The following is a 26,932-nucleotide window of genomic DNA, read 5'->3' as shown; positions in this document are numbered from 1 at the left end:
ATACAGACAATTTCAAAACTATTTAGCTATACAGAAAATTGGTACTTTTTAGATTTTTTTGTTTACTTCACACTACTTAGATCAATACTTCGAGACATCTAGAATAAAATTGTAATATGCGCTTGAGATCTAAACAGACATATACAGACAGTGGTCAAATTAACGCTTTTACTTTTCTTATACGATTTCCACGGCGAGAAGGGGATATTTTTTTTAGATTTATCACAGAGTATAATTGTAGGTCAAATTATTTTTTGATAATTAAAAATAAATAACAACGTTCTTTGGTTACAATCGATAAAGGTGCAAAGTAAAGGGTTCGAATTTAGGGTGTTCAATTTTGCAGAATTATATATCCTAACGAGTCGTTAAAAGTCGATACTTTATTTATTTTAATAATATTATTTTAATAATATTCTTTGTTCTCTATTCTCCCCATTTGGTTGCAAAATCAGTCGAAGTGTGTTTTATTTTATATCCAGATATAACCTAAGTCTAGTTGTTTTTTTTTCTCTTTTAAAACGCGTACAAATACTACGTATTTGTAAATGTTTCTAAAAAAAATGGAAAATCAGACAAAAGATATCAACTACGTCTATGTTTTTTTTAGGCTATCGACCATCATTTCAAAAATCAATGACGCCCTTCTTAAGCAGGAAAAGCCCACGTACCGGGCTCGAAATGTTTTTTTTAACGTTATTTCCCTGAGCTGTTCCATTTCGAACCCTACCCACAACGGGGCGAATCTCAGACCACTATTTATAAATCATAATATACAATCAATCGAACCTTATCGCGACGCCCTTCGACAGTCTGCATCATTTGATCCATACATGTTTAGTAGAGATTTCAGATATCCTAATTGACCCGTTTTGAACGAACTATATAAGCACACGATCAACTTCTTTTGGCAGTTCAGTTCTTTTTCCTTCGAATGCAATCGACATCACACTTCGACAATGCGGGTCCCATTCGATGATATGTGGACGTGATTCGTTTCTATTCCAAACAATTCCATTATCTTTCCCGTTTACTATCCACAACTAAATTTAAAATTATATTTATAAATTTACTAACTATACTAACATTTTTTTTATTGCGTCAATGTACATACATATTTGTATCATGTTAACTTATTATAATGCGCGCGTATGTATCATAATATTATTTCGTTAAATTTGCCGTATATTTTAATAAACAAGCATACAAAAGTCCAGCACTCATAGGTAATATCAATCTATATTTACTATGAGCACAAAATTTTTTAAACACTTGTTTTTTTTACACACATACGTGTATGTATTTTTTAATGTTAGTCATCATACGGTATTCATAAACCTGGACGCTTTTCGCAACATTCAAATAATAAATGTTCGGAAAATGTCGTCAAATAGACAACGTTTGTGATTAATTTAAAATCCTTCGATGTAGTCATAGGCCTCGAGGGTGCACAGAATCAGGTACAACAACCACAGTCCGAACATGAAGGCTGCAGTGATGTACTTCAACTTGACCTCACCTCCGAGTTCTCCGCCGACGGACTTATGCCTCCTTAGCAGTAGAATGATGATGACGACCATGGCTTCCGTGCAAAATATTGTCACGGAAAACGCGAGGCTAGAAAAAATAATAAAAATCATGAGTACACTGTTTAATATAGTCAACGATATCTAAGGAGAGACTGCACATTGGATCACTTAGTTCTTGGATAAGCGTTACTTATTTGTAGATTTTTTCTTAAAGGGACTACACATTGTACATTATATTTTTTTACCATCACAATAGACTAGTGTTGTGAATAGGTGACTAAAATCTAAAAGAAATTCTAATTAGGCATTCTGAAGTCTTGGGTTTTTTCAATTCCCGAGAAACTGATTATTTTTCGTTTAAATCATGGGAAAAAAATTGATGTTAAAAACACCGGGCGCGTACGGTGAGATACGTTCTCTTTCGCTCGCTCGCGTGTTAAGTGACGAAAGTGAGTGAGAGATAAGGGCATGTAATGCACATCTCACTCATTCTCGTCACTTAACACGCGAGCTAGCGAAAGGAAACGTATCTCTCCGTACGTGCCTTATATTTATATATATTATTAGCTTTGTTTTAAGATAATATAATTAAAAAATCAGTAAAATTCAGATATTTATTACCAATAACGTGTATTATATAGCAATTTTTCAATGAAGTAAATTGAAATTTGTAGTAAAATATTTTTTATATATCTGGACTTTTTATAATTTAATCATTTTTAATCCAGCAGATGGTAACTGGAAAGAGTCAGCAAGGATTTAGAAATTTAAAAGGTAAATATTTCCGATGATATATAATTGAAAATTCGCATTTGATTGATATGTAGGGGTTTCAATTACCTGTACAATTTGTTACAGTTGAAAGGTCAGCTTCACGACCATTCAAATGAACGAAAATATAGATTAACCCGTCCCCAAAGTAGAGCCACAAACACGATGGAAGAGAGATTTTAATAATTGCGGAAATAATTGAAAATAATACGTGGACTATTTAAATAGAATATGTCCCCAGACATTATTAACCTATAAGTACCGCCGAAAAAACTGCTACTACAAACTGGATTCTAACCCTTTGGGGTTGTGACCTCGCAGCCAGTAAGACGCAGGTGGAAACTAGTGAGAATTTTATTAGATTATATTGCATATTGCGACAGACTATGATGGGCGAGATATTTTCTCCGAACAGTGGTGGAGAAGCTGGCGCAAGGATGTTGTCAGTGGAAGATCCTTAGAATTCTCGTAGGTGGTGTGGCAGCGGGTATATAGTGGAAATTGATCTCTTTCTGCTACGATGCTAGTATGGACGCGAACGTCCATGACAGTATGTTGTTGGCGGGCTTACTTTTTTGAAAAAGTAAGTCCCAATGACTTTTTTGGTCTCTGAACTTCTGCCGAAGTCTGTCAGATCCTCCTTGGAGACCAGCCTTATGTATTCAGGTTTGCATAGCTTGCCGACTAATCACAATCATGTAGCGATCATTTAAGCAATCGTTGCACTCGCTTATTAGAACATCGAAATATGTATACAGCTTTAGAAAGTGAAATTTGCTTGATGGACATCTCCCAGGTCAAATTGTGCAACGGGAATGCTGTAGCCTTATGGTGATATATTGTTTCCCGTGACCGTTTCGTGACAAAAAAAACATTCATTTAACGCACCGGAAAATCCACGCGTGTTATTTATGAGAAACCCCTTTTTTTAGCCATAACGAGAGCCATTTCATTTTTGTTTTTTTTAACGCGAGTTTCAATAATAAAATCCCCCATAAACGAGGGATTTTGTGTGGTCCTACTATTGTATAGTCTATCCTTATTGATGAATGCTTATTTTTGATCACAGATTTTAACACGAGTTTCAAGAATAGGATCCCTCGCATTACATTCATGTTATTTTATCCTTTGGTTGTAGACAGTTTATATTTTAACTGCATCGACATAATATAGATCCTAACTGCTTCACCGAAATCACAGCTGACAATAATACAACTCCACACTCCAGCAAACACTCTCCTACTTTCAAGACCTGGCATTTTAACATCACCGCCTGATAGTGGAATCTAAATTTCTCTACATATGTGGTAATTTAAATATGTTTATAAAATAAACTTTTACCATATTTGGCTGCAAAGTCACACTTATTCGGTCTCAAAACACGAAATATATTATTAAAAGTAGCATAGAAGACAGGCGATTTACATTTTAATTAATTTATCACTATTTTTTTTTATTAAAATAAAACCAAACATTTTCCGTTAAAAATGTTTATTAAAATATGCCAAATTTTTTAATGACTAATAAATTAAATCCCGGATAATTTATAATATAGCATAATTTAAAAGAATCTTGAACTGATATTTGACAAGAACAATCGAGTTAGTATCTAAATAAAATTTAATGTTCAATACACCTGCACTTGTGACGTGCGGGATTGCCAGATGCACACAGGTTAAAAAAACATTTAATGACGAGAAACATACTTGAGACAACATCATAGATGTGATTAATATAATTTTAATGAAACCGGAAAATCATAAAAAGGCATATATTTAAATTTGTTATGAACTCTTAAATATCAAGGGATTTGAAACTACTTTTATTCAAGATTCATACACTGCAGATCTATAAGAATAATTCTCAAATTCACGCAACTTATTTATCCCATTATCTAAAATCAATTTTCCATAAATCAATTCAAATTATCAGTTCAACGCTGATTTATCATACCATTTTCTACAGCGAAAGGGGAAATTGAAAGTGGCTATCTATCTATACACAGACGTGACCAAATTACACAATTCGCATCCTATCGCCTCCACTGCTTTATTATTCGACTAAATTGAATCATTTACATAATCATATCTTTACTTACTTTCCTGGGTCGATTTCGAACTTTCTGCCGTGGGCTTTGTGATAAATAGCGGCTATGGACCAGGCGATGCCGATGCCCAAGAAAACGTTGACGGCGTTACTGCCAGTCACGTTACCCACCGAAGCGTCGGCGTATTTGTCTTGAATGGCAGCTACTTTACTTGCGAAAGTATCTAAAAAAATATTTTAATGTTAATTTCATAATTCATACTTTTGACGATTTATTGATGGATGATTTACCTGGTATACTAGTACCGAGAGCTACAAATACGATAGCTGTCACGGAGTCCTTGATGCCTAAAGTGCAGCCGAAATGTGAAGCAACATCGCCGATGATTGCTGTCACAACACCGATGCATAAAATTGACACTATGAAACACAAATAACCACCAGCGATATCTGAAATAGAAATATAGTTTATTATTTCCATGTATAAGAAAAAAATATCTTGTTGGTCTGATTGACTGGACATTTTATCAAATTTTTATTTTTAGATACTTATGCCATATGTTTACAAATTTTTAACACTCGAACTCACCTTATTTTTGATTAAGTGATAAAATAAGATACTCAGATAAGAAACCTTTCCGAAAGTGCTCGTGCCAGATATTTTAAAATATGCATACTTTCTCGGAAGATTATAAGTATTTAAATGACAAGCAATCTATTTGCGATTTTTTATTACTCTAACCAGTCGGCGGCTTTATCTTTGCTTTGGTGATCTAAGAATCCGCTCCGATAAGAATAAATTACGCATGGGAATCGGCAGAATGCAAAACGATTTAGGTCTATTTTTCTTTATCGATAAACCAAAAAGATTTTTTTTATATTGTTTTTGTAAAGTAGCAACGGCTGTTATTGATAATTGTCTCACGATTATTATTGAAAAATATCAATTCTGAGCTAAACACGAAATTACAATGGGCAATTGAAGAGAAATGATATAATCGAAGAAACTAGACATTAATTAAATATTTAATATTTTTGTTACAGGTTTTATAATTTTTACACTAGTTCGTAGAACTAATAAAAAAAATGTTCAGAGGTAATCATAATATATGCACAATAATAATCAAGAAATGAATTTTTGTTAAAGTGAATTGGTCATATTTATATAATAGTATTATTTTAAATTCACCCTTAATTTTATATTATAAATGAAGTAAAACCTTTCTCACTTCAAATATACCGCCGATTATAAATATTATGTTGATTTTATTTTTATTTATTGTATTTGCTTTATATCTGACGCCAGATTAGTTTGTTTTTTATTTGTTTATTTTTGTTTGTTTATGTATTCATGTAAATATCGCGTTCTTACAAGCGTTGTAAGGTGAGGACAAACTTGTAAAACCCACTGATGTGGCAGTCATTATAAATGCTATGTGTTTCATGGTGGGGAGTATGTTAACGCCAATGTTAACATACTCCCCACCATGAAACGTTAAATGTTTATACAGATTATATATATATAGTTTAAACTAATAATGGTAAATGAAATTTTGGAAGCATACTTTGTGTTATATAACAATGTACATACATATAGATATAATACATACATTTAAGTACATGGATTTTTTAAAACTATTGTTAGTGAGAGGAAAGAACTGTTGTGTACTCCTCACATATCATTCTAAACCTTTAATCTTGCTTAAATGGCATCTGTCGATACTGGTTTATGTATTGTAGTTTTAGGCTTACGATGTCTACATATAGTAATCAATCGTCTTGAAGCCAGTTTCAGGAAAAAGTTTTTTATATTGAGGACTGCAGCTCTTAGTATTGCATTATTTTTGTTATTGTTCATTAGCGTAAAAAATATATACGCATTATAATGTGAAACGAGTAAAAAAACAATTCTGTTTTTGCTTTGAATTTGTATCTCGCTTTTGGGTTAGTGCTTTAATTCGTTTTAATGGTCGAGCGCTTTTGCGTGCGGACAATTCCCGTTGAAGTTTTTGCTTTTACCCTAATGGATACGTGCTGTAGTAGTGAAATCGTTTCACTTTGATTGCAAAACGACCCGTTTAATATATATTTTCAACGACATGGCGAAATATTGCTTTAATGAAGATGAAATAAAAAAAATGAATCGATCTAATGATTCATTATTAGATTGGGAAGAACTTAGTGTTAAAATGTAAACAATCAGCGTAGCGCATTAATTGTTTATTTTTTTATTTATACAACAAGAAACGCTCAAGGCCCAAAAAATATAGATCGTAAATTTCGACTCGTGAAAATCAAAGCGGATTTATCGTTAGCTCTCATCGTAAACGTTCGTTGCGGCCCTGCTCGTAAATATTTCACGACTCTGTTTAACGCGTTACGATTGTTAAGCCTACCGATTTTTAACGACGATTCGTCACTTTTTTCTAATGTTTGATAAAAATACTGAAACAAACTTTAGCGAGCCTAGAACCAGAGAATAAGAGCTGCAGACTATTGAATTCAATTGATGGCAACTGAGGTACAGAAAGATTTAAAATACGATATTTAAAAGCAATTGCTTCATGCTCTAACTTACAGCGTAAGAGGAGTATTCTCAAGCGCTGACGTCTTATGCCTGCACTACACTCTCTGGAAGTTGTCCGAACCGAAGTTACAACTGAAGTAGGCCGAGATCTACGACTTCGAGTAAGCGACCACACTGTCGCAAATTTCATATGCCATCCGGACGGCGGCTTCTGTCACGTACAGCCGGCACATTTGCGTGCGATCGAAAAAAGTGCCAAGTAATCGCAATTTTTAAATTGTCATTTTATTAAGTTTGTATGGGCACTCACAAATACAATATCAATGAAAACTTTTCGGTCGTAAATATTCAATTTACGCAAAATCTTTGTCGGCTTTTGCAAAATGCCATAAGGCATAAAAATTATACTTCAGAATACGAACACCACATCTGTGACTATCCTAGAATTTGTCGCCATCGATTCTAAATAAGAATTCGTTATGGTGTGATATTTATATAAACCGATCTAGGAAAATACATAAGAATATTTGAAACGATTTTTTTTAACAAAATCAAGTACCACTAATTATTTAATTTTATATGAAAAAAAATATAATAACGATATCTGTTCGAAGAATATACTGTCAAAAATATAATTAATCCTTTTTGGTGCCCTAAAATATTCAAAGATGTCAGTGAGAGTCAGTTGAAGACTCCGATAAGCATGTGGTATTATAACTTGACCACGTGACCACGATGCAGCGCTCCACATGCGTGTTGACCATAGGACGCCTACGCGCATACTGAAATTGAACCGAGTTACTCGTTCTATCTTAGTTTGCGAAACACCATATCATTATCTCTCTCACGCTCGTCACTTAACACCGACTTCGGTCCCTTTGACTCGGAAAATAATGCCGACAATGTTCGGAAGCGCTCGAAGCTGGCCAAGTCGACTGAATTATCCCTCGTTCTCGGTAACCTCGGAACAACTTTTGATAGATTTTAGAGCGGGCAGAACCGAACTCGACCGAAGTAACCCACTATATTCTCCGTCTTTGGCCAACCTTGGCCAACTTCCAGAGAGTGTAGTGCAGGCATTAGCCTCAACGGTTAAGAACAATGGACGCAATCGAAACTCTACAGACCGAAACTGAAAAAAAACACTCTTAGCAACAAAGAAAAAACAAGGATACAAACGCAGTTACGATCCGTACTTGAACTTCTCTCATTCCTAACAAGACAAGCTAACAATACACAAAAGTTATTTATCTTTTGTAGAAGAAGTTCATAATGAACCTTGTCGAATGCATTTTTAAAATCGGATCGACTACATCAATTTGAATTATAGAACTGATAGACTTTGTCAACATCATTGTGTTGTAAAATTTTTTTGAGACTCTTTTTTGTAATTATTTGATTTTCAAGAATTTTCTTGGTATTATAGTTATTTTTACGGTTAAGATGAACAATTTAAAGCCATCGTTATTTTTCATATTATTTAAAATTTTCTGATCCTTTTTTTTTCAAATGAAGAATGATTATAAATCATTGTTGTTTTAGAGTCAATCAAATATTAATGTTTTATTTTAAAATACGATCAGATGATTATAATATAAATAAGAAAATTTATTTTTATAGAAAATTTTGCGGCAAAGATTTATACATAAAATACATGAGAAAAAGAGCTTTTGTAAATACAATAAAAGGATTATTAATGGTTTTCTGACAACAATTTTTATCATTTTTCCGCGAACAAAGCGCGATTCAAAGCAAAGAAAACAATCGCTAAAATACTAATGGCCTTCGTTCGCAAATAACTCGATCTAATCGCGTACAAAATACGCGAAAATTCAAAGATTATCTATTGTAACGTAACGGAATAAACACGAACGAACGAGCGTCACAATTTAACTATTATACATATCTTTAACTGAGCATACAATATATTTTTATATATGCACCTATTGTAAGCAAGAAACGTCTATTTGCTGTTCAAACCCAAACATAACCTAATGAAAGTTCTAAACCTAATTAGCGTTTTTGAACTTCATTAGATTAATTTGTTTGGGTTATTATTTTTTTATTGCTGTGAAACCTATGTATATTCTCAAAATAATGTTTGTCTTTTAGTTCGAAAGTCGAAATCGGATGGACTGATTTTAATGCAGCTTTATCGTATCACTATATTTTAATAAGTTAGATGCAACACAAATATGCTTTAAATAATAATCATTAATCGACCTACAAAATTTTTAAATACAGAAATTATGTTTTTTTGTATTATATTTTTATATTGTATTGGATACTCAATTTTTTCTGTATTTTGTAAATTATTTATATTTTTTTAATATTAAAAGCAAAATATTTTAAATATTTAAGAGTAAGAACTCGATAGTTCTGCATAGATAAATATACGAGGTGTGATAAAAAAGTACGAAATCAATGATGCGCGACAGACACTCTTGCGGCTCTGGAAGTCACAACTTGTTCAAACATGACACTGACTATCTCAACGGATCAGGCTATTGCAGTTGCTGTTATAATACTGTTGTTTATTGTATGTTATGTTATGCATTGTATTTAAAAATGTAAAGCTGCGATACATATTAATCGATTATCAATAATTTTTAGTTATTATTAAAAGTACTTAATTTATTTATTTTTGTTTATAATAACTAACTCAGAAAAATGTAATTAAATGTTCAAGATTGATCAGTTATTATTCTATATTATCAAAAAATATTTTATTGAATTATATTTTTCAATACGACTTAATGTTTGTATCTAAGAATATAATAAATTGAGATAAAAATAAACAATCGTGATCAAACTTTTACCTCTAATTGTTTGCTTATATTTGTCAGAGTTAGATATAACTTTTTATGGGTACGTCTGTATTTGAAGTGTATATGTAGTTATAAAGCGTATGTTTAAATTTTAAATGTGATTTTAAAATAATAGTTATATAAATGTTTACGTTTCTGTTATTAAACTGTTCATGAACATAAAGTAACTGTCACATATTTAAGGGGCAAAATTTAATCGCAACGTTTAAGTCAAATTAAGTAAACGGATACTTGAGGAGCTACAAAAATAGTTGTTTTTTTCATTTATTATTCTTATAATATATCGAGTGTCCGTTTGTTATATTAATGCTAGATTAAATTACGTCTACATCACGTATACAAGGCGCGGCCCTGTCAAGAGTGACGGGCGTTCATTATTAAATCCGTAATTAAGCCGGCGCGAAATTATGACGACATTGCGTGATTTATAATAATTGTCGCTATTACGAAATTCGTCTACAGAATCTCTCTCTAGATTCTAGAAGATGTTATAATAGAGCTAGAGAGAGTGTGCGACAAACTGAATAAAAAAATCAATTCGGAATCTGTCGGATTGGATTTCAGCCAAAAGTCTCCGCGGGTGTTTCGGCGCAAGCATTGAATAAACAAACAATAATATACACGAAGCTGAAATTACTATATCGTAACAGATTCGCGAAGCGGTAATTATCGCGGCGGAAAATTTCCCCATAAATGTGCGGTTTTTGCGAAAAACAATTCCGGAAACAATAGCGGAAATAAACTCGTTAATTTATCGTCCTCGTAAATGTGATCTTTGTATTATTGTATATTTTTTATACGTGTTATAATATATTTATATGTATTAATCCGGTAAGTCATAAAATGTAATAATGAAGATAAGAGGATTCAACGACATGTCGTTGCGCACGCGCGGACCATGCTTGGGATTTTACTAAAAAAGTCGAATTTTATGTGTTAAATCTAATTCGAAATTATTGCGATGACTTTCAGCGTTAATTTTATTGGTTTACTGTATACCAGTGGTGACAAACGATTTAAATGCGGCCCGTTTCTCAACGATTTTTTTACGAAAATACTATAAAAAAATATATATTATATATTTTTAAAACATTACATTAAAACATAAATACAAGTATATTGTAATTTTGTACAACATTTTCGGTCATTGGTGTAATCCATTTTGTACATTTTCCCTACCTAAAGAATAGCCAAAAAGACATTTATAAAATCATTTAAAAAAAATATTCCAGTTATATTTATTTCTATTAATATTTTTTGTATGTTATAAAGATATGTAAACGTTAATTTTTTTTAATTTCAGATAATTAAACTAGCGTATCTTTTGCTCTAAAAATTTTTTTATTGCCTTAAGAATATATTTACTAGTTTATGGTTTCATTAAATAAAAATTTAGTTTTCGCTTGTGGCGACCACACACAGATGCCTACGTTTAAAAAGGTCTTATTCTCAAAACTTGCGTTAATTGACTGTGATCAAAATGATCATCCATCAGCAAGAAAACCATCAGAGCTACACAAAAAGCCCTCCTTACGTCTAAAAAATCACATAAATAACAATGCAATACGACCTTGGACAATGCCCATCAAGCAAACGTCGCTTTCTAAAGGCGTATATCTATTTCGCTGTTCTAAGAAACGAGCACATCTATTGGCTGGATAATCGCTGCATGATTGTGATTGGTCAGAAAGCTTTGCAGCCCTGGACTCCGATGAGGAGAAGGTAGTCACAAGCAGCCACTCGAAGATACCAGAGAAGGAATCATTTATACGAGTACCACCGTAGCAGTGAGTGATCAACTTTCGCTGTACCTACTAGACTTTTGAGGACCTCCCACGGATATCATCCCTGCGCTAGCTTCTCTACCACCGCTCCGAAAAAACATCTCGCCATTTATCGTCTGTCGCAATTGTAATATAAGCTAATAAAAACCAAGCGTCTCACTAGCTACGAAGTCACGCCCCTAGTGTTCTCAAACCATAAATAGTATACAGTTTTGCCAATTTTTACTCATAAATAAAGCGAAATATAAATAGTATTTAAAATTTTAATAATGAAGAAAATTAAAATTATCAGCCAGGATGAGAATCGGCTATATTATTTATAGAAGTGTAAAAAAATAGTATCAGCACAATAGATAAGTTGTATACGTTTCTAACTATTGATCTGCAAGACCTGGGTTTAGTCAAAATCAATTGAATTAAAACATAAGCAATTATTTTCACAAAACGTAGATGAACTTTATCACCACTCCTAAATGAAAAACAAGCGTCAAATACCAAGATTTACATCTGGACTCAAAGCTTAAATTTAATAAACATATTTTGGACCTTTGCTCTAAAGGGCTTGCCGCCTTTGCGACCCTTAGACCGGTATTTAAAATACAATTTTAATCTATTGTATGAACAATTAATTAGGCTCATTCAAAATAATATATAAGGCATTCAAAATAATACATAACACACCTTTTTATACTAACCTTAAAAAATCATATTAGCCTTAAAATATCAACAATTAATGAACACTGTCATACCAGAAAATATTATAAAAATATCTCGCGAAATCACACTAACCCATTTATCTCGTGTATCGGTGATTACGATATAAACAACACGTTAGAGGTTAAAGGCAACATATCAATAATTCCAGGTTTTCAATGAAATGTACTCAAAACTATCACCAAATTTATTGTTTTTATTTTTCTTCCTGTATTTTTATTTTTCTTTCGCTGAAATTGTAAAAGGTTTTTTATTTTCCCCCTTAAATTATAACCACAAACATTTTGTCTTATATTCTTATTTTTTAATTAATTAAGCTAATAACAAATAAACATAAAAATGATTATAAACGCATTTAATATTTAATTTGTATTATTTTTTTATTAGAACAACATTTCAAAGCTAAATTTTACATTAATATATGTACATATATGGTTTGAAATGGGTCTTGATTTTTTTTAAAGCTTATGGGTTTTACTTTTTGTGGTATATCTTGTTTTTATGACCTTCAATATACATCGATAGAAAGGGCTTAAAATTTACTTTAGTTTCATTTATTGGACCACATTGTATATATGTATTTTTTTAGGAACTTTCATGTGGAGACGATTCGAATTCGATTCCCCATGGTTTTGATTTCTACGTGATGTGACGTGAACCAGATTTTATTTTAAGACTAACTTCCTAGATATCTTATATATCACTAGGGACATATTTAGAACGACGGTTAATAATAATAAATATTTATTATTTGTTTAAGAATATTTACTTTCTTCAAATGTTAAAAACTTATAACGGAAAGTAAATATACTAAAACTAATTTTTGCATTGAAATAATACAGCAGTTGGATCTTTACATTACTACAATAGCAAAAAATCATTAATAACAACAACCCAAAACCAGGTTTTTAATGAGTGAGATATTTATTATATATCATAATTTAAAATAAAAATTTATTTACTGAACACAACAGTATTTTTTGCCACAAGATAAATTCATTTTTAATCAAAATTCATTGAAAATAAAAAATATTAACTCCAATTTACTAACTAGTGACAATAGTAAAAATAGTACTATGGTGAAAAATATAGAGTTTTTAAATGAATTTATATAAAAAAATCACACAGTGACCAAAATGATATATATTTCATATATGTGTATGTATATATACATTTTTTTAAACTGTTTCCTTGTATTACTGCTATAGCAAAACATTACGTAAAAATATACTAAACCATTTTTTTTGTAGTGATTTGTAAAACGAATTTTACTATTTATATATGAAAAAATATTAATTGGTTCTATATCATTGAAGTATCTACAATGCAATTGATTGTACAGAAAATTTTTCGCCACAATGTAAATTCATTAAAATCTAATAAAATTATTTTAAAATGTACGAAACATGATGCCCGACATTGAATGTTATCTGTATCTTTTCTTATCATAATTATTATCTTTTTATGATTATTTTTTAATAAACGCCTAAAATTCACTAATAAGAATGCCACAATTCACATTTATTTAAAACATGTTTTATTCATCCAAATATGTAATATAAAATTAGTATTATATATTGTCATAATATATGACAAAAATGATTATTAAAAAGTTGTACATCGTATCAAAATTGATTCCTCCTTAATTATTAATTACTATTAAATAATTATTCGATGTAAAACATTGTTGTTATATGTATATAATTTTTTTTTTAATTTCTTAAAAATACATTTATATTTTTATATAGAAAAAGTAGCGTATTCATTGATATATTGTATATATATAAAATTCGTTATACACATTGCGAAAACAAGTGATTAAGTAAAAATGACACATCATCACAAAAAAATCACCACGATAGTAAAATATATATTCAATGTATTTTTGTAGTGATTTGTCAAACGAATTTTTACTTTATCTATTAATAATAACTTTAAACCCAACGACATAAATATGTACTATAAATAATAATACAATGAAAATTAAGTAGAAAAACTATAAATTTTGACAAAAATCTCAAAAAAAAAATTGACGCTGCGTATAATTTTACATATAAATCTTATTTGAAAAATATCTTAATTTATATTATATATAAAAAACATATACATTGTTATTAAACACTTACCAATCCAACACATATGATATTTTTTATATATATAAATAAATAAATAAAAAAATATTTACCGGTGGGAGGGACGAACGCAAAAATGAGTTTCCAAAACACAGTGAGTATATGCAAAAAGTAGTCAGCGCACGAGGGTTTCTTAGCTTCTCCATCTTCATCTTCTTCACCTGAAAACACACGACATATAAAATTATTTAAAAAATCCAATTTTAAGCCTGACAAAAGATTCGATTGACCCTCGTGTAACTTAGATCGAAAGTGTCTCGGCCATAAAGCGCATTTTATCTGCCAATAACGAAAAGTACACACGAGGGCTAGCCACTCTTTGGAAAATGTATGAAAGAGGGTGGCTGTAAAAGCTTGCGAGTTGCAAATATGACCAATAAATCAGCGGTAGTGGGAAACCACTGACTGAATACCAAAGTGATCCGTAGTGACGCTCTCCGCATTCTCAACGAACCCAGATGGCGAATCCGAAGTCGCGGTCCAAAATTTTATAAAAAAATAATGCGGTCGGTAAAAACGGAATAAAGGATCAAATAATGACACATACGATGTTTCCACTTTAAGGGGATATAATCAAAATTTTACTGTGCGCGTGAATTAAATAAACAATGCCTTTTATATGCCCGATACAGGAATGAATACTAGCAATTTTGGCGATTTAAAGCTTTGCCACTAAAAATACATCAATATTTATAATTTTTAAAATATTTTATCAAAAAAAATTACAAAATTAGACAACAAAAAGTGTCTTGAATTTCATAACCTAAAATGAGATATTTGATTTTTTATTCTATAGAAATACAATTATATTTTTGAAGAGTATTATTTCTAACTTTCACTATTTAATATTTCAGAGATTCTATTATTTATATAAGGTTTAAAAGCAATGTTGCTATTTAATCTTATATATTTAAATACTTTTATTTTACAGTAAAAAGTAAAATAGTAATATGTATAGGATACAATGTATAACTATGTACAAACATGAACACATCGATTTGAAATGCATTGATCTCACGAAATAATAGTGCGTAAAAAAATAGAAGCATGAAAATTCAAGCACATTTGAGTTCATTAAAATAGTGAAAAATATTCGAAAACATTACTAATTATTTTTCAGAGCATTTATATTATAAAATAATTAGTTGTACAACAATTTAAAAAAACTTATGATTTCACGCTCTTTATATTGGTATTATATGTATATATTATACATATTGTAAAATAATATGCTAATATCTATAAGTTTAGAATAAAAGATTTATTATAAAAATGTATGTAATATACTTTTAATATAACTTCAGTATTATTAATACTTCAGAAACTGACATTTATTTATCGGAACAAAGCTTTATTATTTATATAAAGTTAAGTGTCGCATTTGAGCAAATTTTAGTAAATGAAATATAAGAATGTTTCCTGAAGCGACAGGACAATAGTAATATTCGAGACAGGTTGACGTTTTGCAGAATATCTAAAGATTCAGATCTGATGTTAGCTTAGTGTAGTACATATGGCCATAGCTTTAAATATTACATTTTTTTTACTTATTAATTTAAAAAATCACAGAATTATGGAATCGTTTTGTGTGATTCTCTGCTTTATTTTTTAATTTTCAAGTAATGTTTGTATTTTATTTATGCTAATTTTAAATAGTGATCTTAATCATATCAATAATAATTAGTAAATAATTTTTTTACAAAATATGATAAAACGACTCACTTAATGAAATATTTATAGTATATGTCCATACTAAAAATTAAAAGAAAACGACGGCAACTGCAAAGCTCTGCATAACTCACAGTTATTATAAAAAAATAGTAGGCTGAAATGGGTTACGCAACGCCGAGACTGGACACTTTAAGATTGAGCAAAAATACGTGAATGTAAAAGTATTTTTTTAATTATTAGTGAAAAAAGGTTGGCAGATTTATTGTTTTCTTTAGTGTTTTTCGTTTGACGTTACTTAATTTTTGAATTAATATTTTTTTAAATACTATGTAAAAATGTTTTAAAACGTTTCATAAGCACTGAATCCGATCAATATAAATAAAAAAATACGATAAAACAACATATTATTCCAGACCAGAAACTAAAAAATAACCAGAGTCACTTGTAGAAGTTAAAAAACTCTTTAAAAAAAATAGTTTAACACTTTAAGATTGAGTGAGAGTCATGAGCCTATTTTATTTTTTTAATTTCGTTGCACATGAAGTCAAATAGGCTATAAGTTTTATGGTATGAGGTTGCATTGTCAGGCTCATCAATTGCACCACTCTTCTATTCACAATTATTGGAATTAATTTATGCTGTTAATTTATAAAAAAATGGCAACTCGGTTTGTGATACAGCATTTTAACCGTTTAAGAAAAAATGGATTTCTTCATTAAAATGGGACTTACCGTGGGGAATATTTTACCAGCATAAGTCACAAGGTACGCGCTGTAAATCAGAATGCGTCGCCTTGAAAAAAGATAATCTGCTTTAGCAACCAACGGTTATGTATTTAAAAAAGCCGCCCTTCTGTAATTTAACTTCTCATAAAAATGACACGATTAGATTTTGTCTAAAGAAGTTCTCTCTGGCACTACTGGTATTTACACTTTTCCATTCATTCTGAAGTTCAAGGCATAATATTTAAAAGCTTATACTGCAACCAAGAGGAGGCCGACATATTTAATAACAATCTTTGGCCTAAAAAATAAATCACCTCTTGACACGATAGATCATGTTTATGTGCGATTATTCTCTTGAATGTACAAACAACACAAATTCGGGACTACCCATAATCGTTACGTTGTTAATAGCCAGCTAAAAAGGTCATAAACACTGCATTTAAAAATAAACGGAGCGGCCTTCTCTAAAGAAATGTAAAATAAAACACTAGACATGAATCTTCTTGTCAAAAGCAATTAACGCTAAAATGGAATTTATCGACATAAAGTACGTCAACGAGCGAGCTATCATTGTCATATATACAATAATACAATTCCAAAAGAAAACACCGCTCAAGGACATTGAACTCCTCCCCTTTCCCCGATGGTATACAAGTCAGAACGCTGACATGACTTTTGACTTGGAATAAATAAAAGTTTAGCCCAAACTCGAATCAGGCATTTGCTTTGAATCTCTTAGAGTTGAATTAAATTTTAGAGATTGTAACCTAAATATTATATATAAAAAAATAAGTCATAGCACAAAAAATTAGGATATATTACATTTATTGCGGTACCTCACTATTTTTTTAAAGGCTGTAATTTAATAAATTAACCTAAAACCGTTTGTTATATTTATGTACCTTTATATCCCTATCGCATCGGTTCGAGTTACCAATTAGGAAAGTTGTTTAATTAGTTAAAATGTATGCCTCCCGGATGTGACGTGACATTTTCCAAAGATAAACTTTCCCTGCTTGCAAAAACCGTGGAAATAATGGAAACTACCACCAGTCCATTTCCGTTTTATATCAATTTGCAGCGCTTGAATTAACATTCACTGTTTACGTTGCACTCAAACATTAAACTCGATGTTTAAGTAAACATTACCAAAGAAGAATCTCTGGATGTTTAGGCAGCATCAATAATTCACCCTTCAACAGGAAACCGGCAACGGCAGTTTTAATTGCGACTGTGAATTAAAACGGCATGAAGATGAATGTTAATTTTAAATGAAAATGCGATGCTTGAACCTTCTAAGACGATTCTTACAGATGGTTAATAAAAAAATATACAGCAGTGAAGCTCAGCTTCTTCTACATATACAGTGACATGTTTTTAATGTAATAAAACAATGCCTAGTTTGATGAACGATTGAAACTTGTGCGGTGGATGAAATCTCACTTTCAACGAGCGTGCGTCTCGGAAGCTGTTTGCTTCTAATATTTTGAGTTTGACGTATCGTTATATATTAGATCAGTCATAAATTTGAGCATATTTAAAAAAAAATTAAAATAATATAAACTAAGAAATACTCAGTAAATTTATAGAATGATCTTATATATTTTGTAGTCATACATTTTTCGATATATGTGCCATTTGAAGCCGAGTGTTTAAGATGTTTTTTATACATCGTTTGTGGTTATAAAAAAAGTATATAACGTTTTTTTAAAAACTTTACCATGCAAATCCATTCCTAGAGAGTTGCTGGACTTCTTTTTCGTAATGCCTATCAATTAGTAACGTATAATATATTTATAATTATTTTATTACAAATATTTATCGATAGTTTTGTCACGCACCGCTACATAGATTATGTAAACCATGAGTGTCTCGAGACATTGTATAATATTTTGAAATTAAGATAATTATTTTTAAAGGACGTCCTGTATATAAAAGTTTTAATTACTCACCCGCGCTGACGGTGAGTGCTTCAACGAATTGTTCTTTCCATGACGACGTGCCGATGAGTATCGAAGCGTTTGCTCTCTGTACCAATTTGTCGACAGTATTCTGAAATGAACATATACAATTTAATTATGGATTGTATTAAAGTTCAAAATTACGTAAGTATAACTTATATGAAAACTTTAAGACATAAATAAACATAATATGATATGAAAGTACATAACCTAGTTTAATATCAGCGCTCTCCATCTAACAGTCGTAATATATTATAATATGTAACATTATTCTCTACCTTCACCGTTTCAGTTACGAACTTGCCCGAGTTATTTTATGATTTCTTTTAAACTTTATGATGAAAATGTCGCTTCAAAGGGAACGATCTATTATTGTATATTATTTTAAATTACTTTTATAACATTATTATTCTAAATATATATTATAATTAATGTTTTTATTTAGGATATGAAAAGTTGAGGATTTTCAGACTTTCTGTTATTGTAACGTGCTCGACTTCCGTTTCCGTAACACGAGCCAATTCGAAAAGTCGTAAAAGCGAGAATTTTCCAACTTTCTTCCCATATATCTGAAGCACGTTTGTGATATAGAAGTACATATGTATAATGTATACGTTTTTACAGGATCGATGTAGTTTTTAAATAAAAATATGGACCAGAAAATGTTCTAGACCTTCTGGTTAACTATTTTATACTGAAAATACGCATTATTAATATTTAGCTTCAAGTGAACAAAAATAAAGCATAAATTTTAACTTAAAAGTCATGAAATTAGATTATTTATATTCAAGAAAAACAAATCTACGATATAGAGTTATATAGAATAAAATTTACAAGTATGTTTCAGACCATATCGAAGAATACTAGATTGACCAACAGCATGGTTTTCGTTTTGTTTGAAGTTGTATTAACGGGCTGTAAAAAAAACACTAACAGCAACTTTAAAAAGCACTTCATTGGGAATGCATTAAATTATATCCAAATGCCACTAGAAAAATAAACACTGGGGTACAAATACGAATACGATCCGTACTTAATAAAAATAATCTTCTAAATCTAACAATAATATTTTGCTTTACTAGGATTTTAGACAATAGAGCCATAGTTCAATAAAAGGACACAATAAAAAGTAGATAAAACCTTTGAAAAAACCGTTACTTAACTCACAAATGGGAAGATCGTAACAAACTTTGTTGAATGTTTTTTGAATATCAATGTTGACGACATATACCTAATGTATCTGTATTTGGGATACACACGATACGAACGAAAATCATGTTGCTGGCCCACTAAAGCCTGCGACGATAATTATGGATATATTTGTAAATACTTATAAGTTAGCAAGTGCTAAAGTAACAGAGCGATAGCTTAAAGTTTTGTAAAAATTAAAAATATATGTTAAAAATAAGGAAAAAATTCAGGTTTTATCCTAAGTTATGCGATTTGAGTTACCTAAAATCATACTTAACGAAGACTAGAACTAAAGTTCTTCTCATAAATAATACGCAAGGATTTTTCGATGCATTGAATGAATATTTCTTTGTTACGAAACAATATATCACCGGAAGACAAACAGCACTATAAGGCCACAACATTCCCGTTACACAATTCAACTTCGGCACCCGTAGCACCCAATCACGTCATCGCCAAAGCACCCAAAGGATTAATATAACAGCAATTTAAATATTAAATGGCATAAGAACCTAAAATAATACTTAAAAGTAACTCTTTTAATTACATTACAATATTATAATAGTTCTAGTTTTTTTTGATTGATTAGGAACAAAACGTTTATAGTAACATATATTTTATTGGTTATATTCCATTTAGGGATACCAACAAGATTATCGAGTAATCGAATATTTTGCCGAGTAATCCGAATATTTTTATATAAATTAAAATAATAATAAGTATATATTTTATTAGCTCTTCTAAAATACAATAGGGGAACAACTAAATATTAGCTTTAAGATTTTGTAACTTTTTTATTGTATACCAAATTTTTTAATAAATCGATTACTAATGAGAAAAAGCACAATAAAACTAAAATATATGATTTTTTTAAGGTGTTCGCAAAATTTTGTCCACCGTTTGTATAATCATGAACTAATTAAAAATTTCAGTTACATATTGTAAAATTTCCATTTTGTATAATTGGAATTATATTTATATTTACAGATAAAAAAACATCCCTAAAATGTCAAAATCATTACTATAGAAATATTTAAAAAAAAGAACAAGGACACAGCAATTTGTAATGTGAAGAAATAATACAAATTAAAAAATGATTAACATTTTAAAATATATTCGCAAAATCTATGAATTATGTAAACTACATACACTGAAACAACAAGAGTATTTTTTGGTAAATTTAATTCATAGATTTGTCTGACAAAAATCTATCGTTCAATTAAAACATATATCATTTTATTGAGATTTTTTTCGATTTTTAACATGAAAAGAGGTTGAAATATAATATGTTAATTTACAAACTGGCTAAGATTTGCTCTACCCTAGAAAAATCGTAAATGATGACTCTGATCAAAAAAAGTATGTAAAATTGTGTTATGCATATTTTATAAAATTCAAAATGCTTAACGAATATGAAGGTAAGTAATGAATTAACCAATGTAAGGGGCCTATTTATTTATTTAGGTTTATTATGGCCAAAATTTGGCGGCAGTCTGGTAACACTGGCGTAACGGACACTCTTTTCTTGTCGACGCTGACGGGCTCGCACGCCGGTGCGGGCCCCGCGCCCCGTATATATATCTATATATATCAAACATGTCACTATTATGAAATAATAATTATTAATTAATAATTATATTGTAATTAAATAAAATTGTACAGGCAATTAAATGATTTTTTGCACTAATTGGTTAAATAAATTAATATCGTTAAAATTGAGAAAAAAATATGAATATTTTCGAATATTCAAATAGTTGAAAACTACGAATAATTAAGAACCATACAGAGTAGGCTCCCATAAGTCACTAGAAATCCCATAAAAATAATTTTGGTAATATTCTCAGTACTGTGTAAAGTATATTATAATTTTAATAAATAAAAATAATATAATTTTACATTTATAAGAAATTTTAATCAAATTAGGAAAAGTAATATTTTTCAGTAACCCAACTATTAGCTTATAAAGCAATTATTGAAAATATTTGCAAGGTGATAGATGCATTATCATTTAATATGTTTTTAAGCAAATATAAAATTCAGCATCGGACTTTGATCTGAAGCATTTCTCAACGAATTTTTTTTTTGTTTCATTCAATTCATTTTTTTACTAAGCCATCATGATGTTTTTTAAAGTACTTGTGTAATTTTATTGTATATAATGTAACATAAACTGTACTTATTTTGTTATAAAACAGGTTGAGATTTTTTATACAATTTTCATTATCTATGCAACAATCATTTTTTTAATCTATTAATTGCAAATTAAGCTACTTAAAAATATTTTTTTTTATATATAAATTCTGTAACATTAATGTTCGATATAAGGAAATCGTTTATACTTCATCATAGGCAGTTTCATATATGTGTATATTAAAAATATGACCTAATCCCTTCTCTGGCACGTCACGAGCAGAATATTAGTACTGGTTGGTTAGGGAGACGATTTATATGTTGAATATAAATGTACAATATTACTTATGGGTCTATGTTAGAGGCTTGCACAGAATTTCAACAATGTTACTCAATTTCTTGCACGCGCGCCCGCGTTTTCTGTACTTTTGTACACTGCGATATATAACAAATTTGATCGTATATATTGTGTTTAATGGCGCGGAAACACAAGTTCTATATAAATTCGGCAATAAATCTGGACGATGGGGGATCAAGAATTTTCGGGTAGGCGGCCAGCACCTGGTCCACCAAGTATTTTCATTGGACAAACAACGAGCGGGATCCAAAGTCAAATGTCACAAGACCCTTATACTCCCCTTGGATATAAACCAATAAAATGGAACGCCCAACGACGCTGTGTGTACTGACCATAAATCATAATACGGTATTGGGTTAATCGGTTAGTCGATTTGACCTTGCCAATATAGTATGGGAAAATAAAAATAGTTGTGCAGAAAACTAAGTCGATTCTTAATAACTATGTTAAATGTGGAGCTCATTAATTGAACCACTACTCTATTCACAATTGGAGAGATAATTTATTAGGCCTGTTCAATTTGTGATAAAGCGTTTTAACTGTTTAAGAAAAAAATTAAACATAACCATGGAAAACCTCCTAAAAAGTATGTGCCATAAATCAGAAGAAATAAAATATACGCCGCCTTGAGAAGAGACAACCTGTGCATTTGGATTTATCCTCAAAAGAACCGTTTTTGACCTGTCTTAGTGGCCAATGACAATTCGCTTAAAATATATTTGAAACTCTTTAGATATGATAAAAAAATTAAAATCACAGTAGTTATTATAGGATTCGATTCCATGTATTTATCACTAACTTATACCACTACTCTATCGTATTTATAAGGCACTGTGATTTAGGCCACCAATATTCGTTTCAAACTTTCATATTTTAAGCTTTGCACTAAAAAACTAACGATACTGTAGAAGATGATATATAATTTCCCATTATAATACATAAATTATTTTTTGCATTATCTTGTAAGAATAAAACTTTTTTAGATGAATTAGCCCTGGTTGTTTCTTAAGTAAATCAGCCGTAATTTTCTGGATTTTGACGAGAAACTCGTAATGAGCAATACCGGCTGCAGTCCGCAATATACAAATCAAAATTTTCTGTTGATAAATCTTTGAAGTGTATGGAATGAAATCATTTGATAGCAACCAATGATCCATTTTTTTATCGCCAGTAATCAAGCGATCTAACAATAGTGTGTTTATAATGCGTAAAAAAGAGCATAAGTCTTTGAAGCTTGCTCTCATCTGTCAATGGCCATTTGCTTGCGTCATTTTTCCAATTGATGCAAATGTAAACGCTTACTTTATAGATTCTAAAGCTTCGCAATTGTTTCATATATATAAATTAATGTATTCTTAAACGCGGTTTATCACCAGAGGATTTTTTAAAACCATTTTGAGCATTCAGATATGTTCACAATATGTTTTTGTAACCCTTGACTCGCGTTTAAACTTATACTCGAATTATACTAGATTCAGTTTATATTTGTTTAAGAACGATAAAGTATTTCGATAATAAATAATAATAAATAATAAATTTCAACGATATTCCAATATGTATATGTCAATGTTTATTTCACATCACTAGTTTTAATAATATATTATTAAATTATAACAAGATTTTTAATCTTAGCTAGAGCACTTGATTTACTAAATTTGTATAATATTTTCTTAATAAACACGTAGTTTCTATTTGCATAAAAAATAATTATGTTTATTCAGATTTTACTGTTCCGTTTTGACATAAAAAATATGGTAGCGTTAGCCATGCTGTTACTAAGAAAGTAAAAGAAATTATGTTTATGACAATTGTTGAAAAAAATGTCATAAACATGAAACATAAAACAATGTTTTATGTTATTAGCAGTAAACGTATTACGTAATATTCTACGTATTTTTTATTGCATTAAGCTCTACATAATCCATAGTTCAGGCAAAGTTTTACATAGTTTACAAACTTTGACCCCATCAATGAGGTTTAAATTAATTATTCACTTAAGTTATTAGTTGGATCAAGGTTTATTGAAGAAGATGTATTAATGATAGAGATAAAACTACAGATACATTGTGAGATTGTGACTTTTTAACAAGGTTAATAAAAGAATTGTACTAAGTACGTAATTTTGTTTCAATATATCGGACATTGTCATTTTGATGGATCTCTTGGGAGAATTTCTATTCTTGAGAATATGTCTTAACCCTTTGGACGCGATAGTCGACTACAGTCGCTCAATTGATTTTTTTATCTCTTTATGCAAAAGTCAGTAAAAAAAAATGGTTTTAAAAAAAAACTTTTTTTTGTGAATAAACATAAAATATCATTTTAAATAAATATAAATTAAAAAATCAGAACATTTAAACACAGTATCAAGGTAAAATTTGCATTTTAAAAAAAAATCAATTTTATATTTATTTTTGATTAACGCGTCCAAAGGGTTAAGCAACGCCTAAAGGCACATTGGATGTATGACATTTTTTTTAAATTCCTCTGAATTTAGGGTTAAAAATAGTTAACATTTACAAACGTCTTCAGTCATTTAGCATATAAAAATATATATATTTATATAAATACTGTTGTAGACAAAATCTCTTAAATATCAGGTTAACACCCCTGTCCATTAGGGAATGATGTGGACGTAACAACAAACGCGCGAAGTTTATTAGTGGATGAAGTTACCCCAGGGACTGTATCTTCTGATTAAGTAATGGAAACCTTTCAAGCGATACAACTTGAATGAAAATGTGGAGCAGACCTACCTTCCGCCTACCGGCGACCATGAAATATACTCTTCGATATTTCGATTAAGGCTTTTTTAATAAAAAAATCGTATTTATATATAATGAATGAATCGGAGGGGCTGGGTTTTTATTAATGGCAATATTTTACTAGATTTCGATAACATATATTAATTAATTTGAGTTAAGCAAATAACCAAATATTTGTATACCTAAATATATATATATTGAAAATCTAATAATAATTCTAATGTCATTTTATTCGAATTATCAAATTGTTTGTATTGATTAGTCGCAAGGAATATGTAATTGTAATTATGTGTACCCATAATGCGTACTATAAGAGCGTCATTATATTATAATGGAACCCCTGTCATTTAATACGAAGCACGTTTAATTAAATTTTCTTAGTCTTTGAATTAAAGCTCAAGGATATTATCTTACAAGCCTTCACATGCTCTGTTCATCCATATTAAGTTTCAGTTCAACTTTATAACCTTTTATTCAGAGTATTTTTAAACATTTAGATTTGCTAATATATATTATATAGCTTGATTTATTTAAAAATAAATAGTTAAATTATTATCTCAACACATTTACTATTGCTTATAGTTTAACCATATAAAATAAATATCTGTTATGATACAAAATATACAAAAATCATTTTGAGGATAGCTTTAATTTTAAATATGTACATACCAGGGGCGTGCGATGAGATACTTTCTCTTTCGTTCGCTCGCGTGTTAAGTGACGAGAGTGAGTGAGAGATAAAGGCATGCGGACCGCATGCCCGTATCTCTCATTTACAAACATACATATTTTACTCTTTTGCTTAACTCGGAATATCCAAAATAGATTGTTTGTATTTTTTAATTAAAAAACATTGAAAAAACAGGGAACATTAATTATTTAAACAAAAAATATTCATACAAAAATTCTTCCATTAATTGAAAATATATCGTGTCAATGAAAAAAAATATATTTTCTAAAAAAGATAATACGGACATTTAATGCGGCCCTAAGTTTAAAAATCAAAAAGTTCTGCTGCAGAAACGATCAATAATAAAAATAAGTATTAGTTACATCTTAGTTTAATTTAACGTTTTATAGTTATTTGTATACAAATAGATCAATCGTTAATTTTAATTTATGATAAATAGTGAAAAAATATATTTTGAGAAAAATTTAGGTGATTGTAACACTCAAAGATTATATTAAATATAGATAAGATTAATGGGACATGCATGGGTTTATTATATATTATCATCATAAATTATTGTTTATATTGTAAGTGAAATCAAATATCTAAATAGGTTACAATGTATATAGTTTTATAAATATTTTTCTTCATTTTTAGTGTAAATAAATAGTGTTGATGACAGAAAATATTTTAATGTTATTGACAGATTATATTTCAATTTAGTCTAGTTATAAAAATTACTGATGCAGATAAAAAATCTTGATAATCGATATTAATACAAGTCATTTGCTACGTAAATTTGAATTAATTACGAATTAATTTAAAAAATATTTTTAATCAATATTATTTTATAATATATAATATTTACATCAAATTATATGTGAAACAATATATTGTTGTTGCCAGAAAAAAATATACAGAAAACAATGAAGGGACGGGGGGTCCGGGGGTCTGAACCTCCCCCCCTTGGCAGAGCGCAGCCAGTGATTTTATGTTAATTAAATATAAATTACAAAATTATCTTGCCTTTTTTTCGACAAAATCCTGGCTATGCTACTGGTCGTACATGTACGGCGGTTGATTTTTCACTGTTTTAAGGTACTCCATATAGTTAAATATATACATACGTA

General features: G+C 29.9%; 1 protein-coding gene across 3 annotated transcripts in view; it reads right to left on the bottom strand.

Annotated features, from left to right (window-relative positions):
* Positions 1 to 438: 438 nt before the first annotated feature.
* The window catches only part of Calx (sodium/calcium exchanger 3), a 194,804-nt gene continuing 168,310 nt past the window's right edge, over positions 439 to 26,932 (bottom strand). For all 3 annotated transcript variants that reach the window (XM_088192495.1, XM_088192496.1, XM_088192497.1), the window contains 5 exons: positions 18,680 to 18,779; positions 14,385 to 14,492; positions 4,638 to 4,796; positions 4,399 to 4,570; positions 439 to 1,617 (listed from right to left, as the gene is read on the bottom strand). In XM_088192495.1, coding sequence (XP_088048621.1) covers positions 1,413 to 1,617; positions 4,399 to 4,570; positions 4,638 to 4,796; positions 14,385 to 14,492; positions 18,680 to 18,779 — 744 coding nt within the window. In that variant the 3' untranslated portion in view covers positions 439 to 1,412. The remainder of the gene's footprint in view (positions 1,618 to 4,398; positions 4,571 to 4,637; positions 4,797 to 14,384; positions 14,493 to 18,679; positions 18,780 to 26,932) is intronic.

The sequence above is a fragment of the Plectrocnemia conspersa genome, unplaced genomic scaffold (genome assembly GCF_051122295.1).
Source record: "Plectrocnemia conspersa isolate PC_06_02 unplaced genomic scaffold, ASM5112229v1 ptg000009l, whole genome shotgun sequence".
In the NCBI taxonomy this organism is placed as follows: Eukaryota; Metazoa; Arthropoda; class Insecta; order Trichoptera; family Polycentropodidae; genus Plectrocnemia; species Plectrocnemia conspersa.
The sequence above is the reverse complement of the archived record's forward strand: the minus strand, read 5'-3'. Positions and strand labels throughout refer to the sequence as shown.